Source organism: Phoxinus phoxinus, assembly GCF_949152265.1.
Source record: "Phoxinus phoxinus genome assembly, chromosome: 21".
Lineage (NCBI taxonomy): Eukaryota > Metazoa > Chordata > Actinopteri > Cypriniformes > Leuciscidae > Phoxinus > Phoxinus phoxinus.
The window spans coordinates 30,618,432-30,626,454 of NC_136896.1; the positions used below are offsets into that span (position 1 = coordinate 30,618,432).

General features: G+C 37.7%; 1 protein-coding gene across 4 annotated transcripts; it reads left to right on the top strand.

Moving 5' to 3' along the window:
• Nucleotides 1-26: 26 nt before the first annotated feature.
• On the top strand, nt 27-7,073 carry mettl9 (methyltransferase 9, His-X-His N1-histidine; the record flags this gene model as incomplete). Of its 4 annotated transcripts, none has more annotated exons than XM_079594884.1 (6): nt 27-219; nt 328-489; nt 2,061-2,251; nt 2,859-3,068; nt 4,573-4,757; nt 6,170-7,073. In XM_079594884.1, the coding sequence occupies 5 exons, from the start codon at nt 328-330 to the stop codon at nt 6,379-6,381; spliced, it is 960 nt and encodes a 319-aa protein (XP_079451010.1). In that variant the 3' UTR covers nt 6,382-7,073. The 4 variants fall into 4 exon arrangements, with proteins under 4 accessions (XP_079451010.1, XP_079451012.1, XP_079451011.1 ...); XM_079594886.1 differs by having other exon boundaries at nt 90-219; nt 4,573-4,844; XM_079594885.1 differs by lacking the exon at nt 27-219 and having other exon boundaries at nt 313-489; nt 4,573-4,844.
• Between the last annotated feature and the right edge of the window lie 950 nt (nt 7,074-8,023).

Consider the following 8,023-nt stretch of genomic DNA (forward strand, 5'->3'; position numbering starts at 1 on the left):
TTTACTTCTCGCCACGGACACGCGCCGCCTAGCGGTAATGTCACACACGGCCGGTCACGTGATTCGTCGGCTTCATTTAAATGTAACACAATCAGGAAATTAACTTTTTTTTTTTTCTTCCAAAGGGGACTCAGGCTCAGCTGATTTGTGCCAAATGTGTTTGTCCTTCAGATTATACTTAACAAAGATGTGTGTGTCTAAACAGCACCACACCTTCAGGTTTGTTTGTTTGTTAGTCTGCCGAATAGCGGGCTGATCGTATATGTTTCTGGACGAGTCTCTCACATCGACTCAGTCAGTCAGTTGTTCACTATGTGTCATCCACAGATGAGGATCCTGATCTTCATCGCTTGGCTGCTGTTTTACGTGTCTTTTCTCCTGGCGATGCGAAAGATGTGGACTGGGAAGTATGTTCGCAGTCCACTGGCTCGATCTCTGTTCATGAACATGGAGACTGAGACTGACACACCTGGACATGAAGCCCAGCAGGTGAGAAGGGATTATGCTTTATGTACCTTAATTTGTTCACCATCTAAATACTAGTACAGTTTTCAATACAGTTTGTATCAAAGTATCATGGTATTGAAACCATCACTGGTGTGGTTGCATTTAGCCTGACAAAAAGTACTAAGGTATTATTATGTTTTTTGGATATTTTACTGTACCATGGTATTCATTAAAGCCCATCTGGATCACCATGTCAATACTATGGTACATGATATATCAAAATACCATGGTATTACCAATTTGAAATTATCATTATTGTGGTACTACTTATGGTTTTTGATACCATGGTTTCGTACAGATGTCCACTGGAGCACCATGTAAATATAATTACATATGTTAACTTTACATTACCATAGTGTGTATCAAAATACCATGGTATTAACAATGTGAAACCATCATAGTTGTGGTTTATACTAATGAAAAGTACCATGGTGTGATTTCTTTTCATTCATTCATTACCACAAACTATTTTTTGTTTCTTAGAACATTCTGGGAACGTTAATTTTGGGTTTCCAGAACATTCCCAAAACATGTATTTGTAACATTTGTTTTTGGTTAGCCAGGAAAGCTTTCGTTACAGAAATATATTTATATATATATATATATATATTTTTTTTAGTTTTGCAGAACGTCCCCCTAAGCTTCCCGTAACATTCCCAGAAGGTCTTTTCATCTTATTTATTTTATATATTATGGTTTATATATATTATTTTTATGGTCCCGTTACTCCCGTATGGTATAAGCAGCATGAAAGACGGATGAATTGACGTCAATAAATTACTACAAACATGTCTTATTTCAGTTATCATGACAAATCGTGATTGATTGACAGTTACATATGAGTAGATTACATATATATTTGGGATGCACGATATATCGGCCACCATATATATGATAATTTTTTATGTTATCATTATCTACCTGATAAGAAAATCATATATTAAAGCCGATAAATAATGTATGATCTCTTTCAGCTGAGACACTTCAGATGCGCACTGTTCAACATGATGCTTTTAAATTGCTTGAAATATGATTGGAATCACTTCAAAAAGAAAAAATACAGTAAAGTGCAACATTTGCAGCGCAAATCTGTCATATCAGCTACATAATATTATACTGAGAACATTATTATAATTGTGTGCTTGGGACATGAGACTTGTTTTTGTAATCAGGCTCTCAAAAATTCTGTAACAATTTGGATTTAGATTTATCGGCCAATAAATCGGTTATCGGCTTTTAAATATAAAGAATTATCGGTTATCGATATTGGCCAAAATATATTAATATCGGTGCATCTCTAGCTTGGGACATGGATTTAATGGAGAGACTTTTGTTTTTGTAATCAGGCTCTCAAAAATTGATTTATCTGCCAATATATCGGTTATCGGCTTTCAAATATAAAGAATTATCATATCGGCCAAAATGTTCATATCGGTGCATCCCTAATGTTTTTTTTCTTTTTTTGCAAATGAACTTAATACTTATTTGGTGGTTGTTTCATGTGAGATGATTAACCAGCACGTGTTGACGTCTGAGTGTTCATGTCTTCACAGTGGTACCACTGCAGTCCAGACCTGCTGGGAGAAAGCGCTCGCTCTGTGTTTGTTCAGAGTCGTCTGGATGAGGAGACGCTGGCGTTCCTCCAGAAGAGCGAGGAGAAATCCAGCTGGCTTTTCACACAGCTTTACCACTCGCTCTTCTCCACCATCTTCAGCCCCATCGTCTCCCGAACCTCAATCAACGGGTAACCGTCCCAGATTTGTGCTTCGTCATCCGATCCTGTCGAGTCACCTTCATTTATATAGCGCTTTAACAATATATGTGACCCTGGATCACAAAACCAGTCACATGGGTCAATTTATTGAAATTGAGATGTATACATCACATGAAAGCTGAATAAATAATCTCTCCACTGATGTGTGGTTTGTTATGATAGGACAATATTTGGTCGAGACACAACTATTGAAAATCTGGAATCTGAGGAGCAAAAAAATGTAAACATTGAGAAAATCTCCTTTAAAGTTGTGCATTTATGTTCACGATTGTGCTGCATTCACTCACAAAAATACATGTTTTATATATTTACGGTAGGACATTTACTAAATATCTTCATGGAACATGATCTTTATATCCTCATGATTTTTGGCATAAAATAATTGTTGATAATTTTGACCCATACAATGTATTTTTGGCTATCGCCATGTGATCCAGGTTCACATATATTGTTTCACAGCAGCTTTACAGTGATGACAGGAAATTACAATAACAGTAGATCTAGAATAAAGTCCAGCTAAAGTTAGTTTTGATTGATTCCGCTGCAAAGATCATTGGTGTGTCCTGTTGGTCCACAGCTTTCTGGGCCGCGGCTCCATGTTTGTGTTTTCCAAGGATCAGTTTCGGCGTCTCCTCCGGATCGAGCCCGAGTGGAGAGGACATCGGATGCTGGATCTGGGAGCCGGGGATGGAGGCGTCACGGAGGTGATGGGATGTCACTTTGATGAGGTGTTCACCACTGAGGTCTCGACGCCCATGAAGTGGCACCTACAAAGAAAGAGTTACAGGTAGGGATGCATTTCATATTTCAATTTTGCCCGATACCGATTATTCTTTATATATAGATATTTGTACAAGCAGAATTACTGAGGAAGAACATCTTTTTTTTTTGCAGTGAATACAGAAAATGAGTAAATTGATTTTAGTGTAAATAATATATATGCTTCTTCCCAGCATATCATTTTCTATATGCCTGATGCACTGATATGAACATTTTGGCTGATACCGATAATTCTTTAAATTGTGAAAGCTGATAACCGATATATTGGCCGATAAATCTAAATCCAAATTTTTATATAATTTTTGAGAGCCTGATTACAAAAACAAAAGTCTCATGTCCCAATCACACAATTAACCTATGGCTAAGCCACGCCCCCTCCACTCACTCGGACAGTCCACATTCGGTGACCGGCGCTATGGCAGATCACAGTAGGACACATTTCACAGGAGGCAATTGATGATTTTGGGAGACAGAAAGATTATATATGATCTCGAAGTCACCAAAAGGCCTTAACTATGCATTGGAGGGATATATTAATAATGTTATTGTTGAGAAGGTCGATGAAAAGCTTCAGCTCCAGGCAAACATTTACAGGTCAACGTGATAAACCGCAAAAAAAAAAAAAAAAAAAAACCCACAAAGTTCCCCAGTTGTTTTGGTAGAAAATTGTCTAAAATGTTGTTCTTCAATATGTAATTAATGGTTCATGTTCAAATTAAATATGCAAAGGTCTAAGTTGCATACGTTTCCAGGACAAGCCTTTTGACCATCTTTACCGAGAGTAGCGTTAGCCGACCTCTCCGCTAGCGTGGTGCTACAGTATTTACATGAATCATTCAGCACAACATGCTAACATTAGTTATCTCGGTTATTTACAGATACATCAATGAAGCTAAGTGACGTGATGTACAACGCAGCTAGAAGCTAACGTTAACGTTTTCTAATGTTAGCCTAACGTTACGTTGGAGATGTTAAAGATAACGTTCAAATACGTTGTTGACTTTCCTTAGCACAGATGTAGACATCCTTGTTTAATGTATCCAGGTTTAGTTGGTGTTGTGGTCTCCCGCATAACTTAACCCAGAGCAGACACTGATCTCGGCTGAGATGTGGTTTGGGAAAGGGTCGTCGCCTCTCGGGACACCTGTGTCGGAGTTGATGTTCCCCATGCACACGTTTGACTATTTTACACTTAAAATGACAAGAAAAAACATATAAAAACGAATGAAAACTGACGAACTGCAATGCATTTCAATGGACGTGGAAGCAGAGAATGTCTGAGTGTATTGGGTTAGCTATGCGCACTGTGATTGGCTCATTGCGTTTGGGGGCGTGGCTTAGCCATAGGTCAATTATAATGATGTTCTCATAATAATGTTATGTAGTCCATACCGATATGGTGGCCGATATATCGTGCATCCCTAGTTCCAGGTAAAGATGCCCCAGAATGAGGATTCGCTGCTCATTATTCATGCACTGAGGTGAATCTGTGCTTGACTTTGAATCCTCAGCATTCTGGGAGTCGATGAATGGCACAGAAGCGGTTTCCAGTTCGACCTGATCAGCTGCCTGAACCTGCTGGATCGCTGCGACGAGCCTCTGCAGCTCCTGAGGGACATTAAGAAGTCCCTGGTGCCGGGAACGGGCCGGCTCGTCTTAGCAGCCGTTGTGCCCTTTCAGCCGTATGTGGAGACGGGTAAGATGATCGCTGAAACCAGAACTACTGATCAATTCATGAGTGTCTGCTAGTAGGTGCATTATCTACAACACGCTTCTTATAAAGGTAAAATCTCATTACCTCAGAGGAAATGCTCAGATTTTGTTGACTTGCCAGTGAATACAATATTTTGGCATGAAAGTGAAGTTGCTCTAGTCTTTTATTCACTATTGTGTCGTATATCGAGTGAAACGCTTCTGGAACAAGAACAAATGTGGGCGGGGCTTGATTGTGTCTGAGGAATTGATTGGCTGGTTGTGGTTTGCTATTGGCTGATCTCATGTGAGTGACAGGTTATAGCCCCGCCCACATCATCAGAGAAGAGATACTGCGAGAGGAACTTATTCTGATTCAAGATTATGTGAAACATTAATGATGTGCACCGATAAATTATTTATAATAAGCAATACAATATTCCATAAATAAGAATTATCCATTTTTATTTCATGGTGACTTTATTTTTTATTTGGTGAGTTTTCAGATTCATGAATTGTCTTGCAATTTTCAGTTTATTTCTCATAATTCTGTGTTTATTTATCACAATTCTGACTTTTTCTCACAATTCAGACTTTCTTGCAATTCTGATTTTATTTCTCACTTAAAATTGCGAGAAATAAAGTCAGAAATGTGAGAAATAAGCTCGGTATTATGAGAAATAAAGTCAGAATTGCAAAATCGGTCTTTATTTCTCATAATTGAGGTTTTTTTCTTGCAATTTTGAGTATAGATCTCACAAATCTGACTTTATTTCTCGCAATTGAGGTTTTTTTTCTTGCAATTTTCAGTTTATTTCTCATAAGTCTGAGTTTATTTATCACAATTCTGAATTTCTCTTGCAATTCTGACTTTTTTCTCACACTTCTGATTTTATTTCTCTCAATTTCGACAATTTCTTGCAATTCTGACTTTATTTCTCACTCAAAATTGCGAGAAATAAAGTCAGAAATGCGAGAAATAAACTCGGTATTATGAGAAATAATGTCAGAATTGCGAAATCTGTCTTTATTTCTCGCAATTTCGTTTTTTTTCTTGCAATTTTGAGTATATATCTCACAAATCTGTGTTTTATTTCTCACAAATTTGACTTCATTACTCTAGCAATTTTGACGTTATTTCTCACAATTTTGACTTTTTCTCGCAATGCTGACTTTATTTCCAGCAATTACGAGTTTCTCTCGCTGTTCTGACTCGCTATTAAACTCATAATTTCAAGAAATCATATATAAATTCTGACTTTATTTCGCGCAGTTCCGAAGAATGAAATGCGTAACAAACGAGTCAGAACAAAAACCTGATGAGTCGTGAATAATAAAGCCTCTGATCGGTGTGTTGATGTGCGGTAAGTAACCGCAGGACAGTTATTGATCATGATGATGTTCATCATCTCTCAGGCGGGAGCTGGGTGCGACCCAAAGAACACATCAAGCTGGAGGGCAAGTCGTGGGAGGATCAGGTGACCCAGCTGAACGCAGATGTGTTCCTGAAGATGGGCTTCGAGCTGGAGGCCGTCACACGCCTGCCGTACCTGTGTGAGGGAGACATGTACCGGGACTACTACATGCTGGACGACGCCGTGTTCGTGTTAAAACCTCAGGAGGAGTGAAGACTCGACATCAAACCTCAGTTCCGGGCCCAAGATAAAACCAAAGGGCTTACGCACACACTAAAAAAAATCTTGTTTTAACCCAAATTTGGGTAAAATATGGACTAACCCAGCCGTTGGGTTACCTTTTTAACCCCAATTTTTAACCCAACAGTTGGGTTTATCCATATTCGACCCAAATTTGGGTTAAAACAATCCTGCATTTTTTTTTTTTGAGTCTAGTTTGTCTGTTACATCTCAGGAAAATGAAAACGTTGAGAAACAAATGATATCTTCCAGTTAATGGACTGTACTGTAATTGTGCTACAGGTGGAGTAGAAAAACAAAAGATCATATCTAATAGAACATATTAGTTTTGTAAATATATGGACGTATTAACTCAAAATCTCATATTGTGCCTCCCTCATGTTCTCTGTGTTTGTTTTGTTCGTATAAAGTGAACTTCTCATGCAGTCGTCTGAACATCTTAGGACCAAGACATCACGTTTTTCTTAATGAATTTAACATATTAAGTGAAATTATGTCTGTTTTTAATGTGCACAACACAAAGTGTCTGACCATAAGTGTATGTAGTTGATTGCAGGGTTTGGTTTGTAAATGTATTTTTCATGGTGTAAAGCAAGTGTTTGGTGATTTAATTCTCCTGACGTTGTTTATAAGTTTTGCTCTGTAATAAATCTACTTTTGGTGTCCGTCTGAAGCAGAATTGTTCCGTCTGCTAATTCTGCTGCATTTATGATGTGATTATGCAAAGATAAAATAAAGCCATTTACACAGACAATTTTCTGCTTTTAAATAATGTTATGAAAGATTGAGCCTTTTTAATTGTGTGTATTTCGACTTTCTTTGCTAAAAAAGCCTGAATTTTATGTTTCCTTCTAGAATAAATGTATAAATACAACTGAATTTAAGCAGAAAGTGACAGATGAGTGCATCAACCCATTCATCCTCTGACCATTTGCACATCATAAATCGAATATATTACATTTCTTTCTGTATTTTGTGCTGTTCATTTGATCTGAATCACGTTACATGTGTGGATATGTCTCAGCGATGATGACATGGTTTAGGTGAGTTGGATTCTGAACTCCACAGATCCTCGTGAACAGGATCCAGTAAACCTCACACCCTTCCCGGGCCACAACTCCACAGAAATATAGAAACGAGAGGAAGGGAAGATCGTCATTCTGCTGGAGTCACGGTCACGTGTTCCTTCTCTCCGCGCTGGTGAGGACGGACCAATCACAGTCGCCTGGGATTAATGGCTAAAATTGTACTTTTTGTAGGACATGGTGATTTATATTTAAGTGTCACATTTAAATACTTGAAATCTGACTTAATTTATCTAAATTCTTACTTTATTTCTCTCAATTCTGACTTTATTTCTCTCAATTCTGACTTTATTTCTAACAATTCTGACTTTATTTCAATTCTGACTTTGTTTCTCTCAATTCTGACTTTATTTCTTGCAATTCTGACTTTATTTCTCTCAATTCTGACTTTATTTCAATTCTGACTTTGTTTCTCTCAATTCAGACTTTATTTCTCTCAATTCTGACTTTATTTCTAACAATTCTGACTTTATTTCAATTCTGACTTTGTTTCTCTCAATTCTGACTTTATTTCTTGCAATTCTGACTTT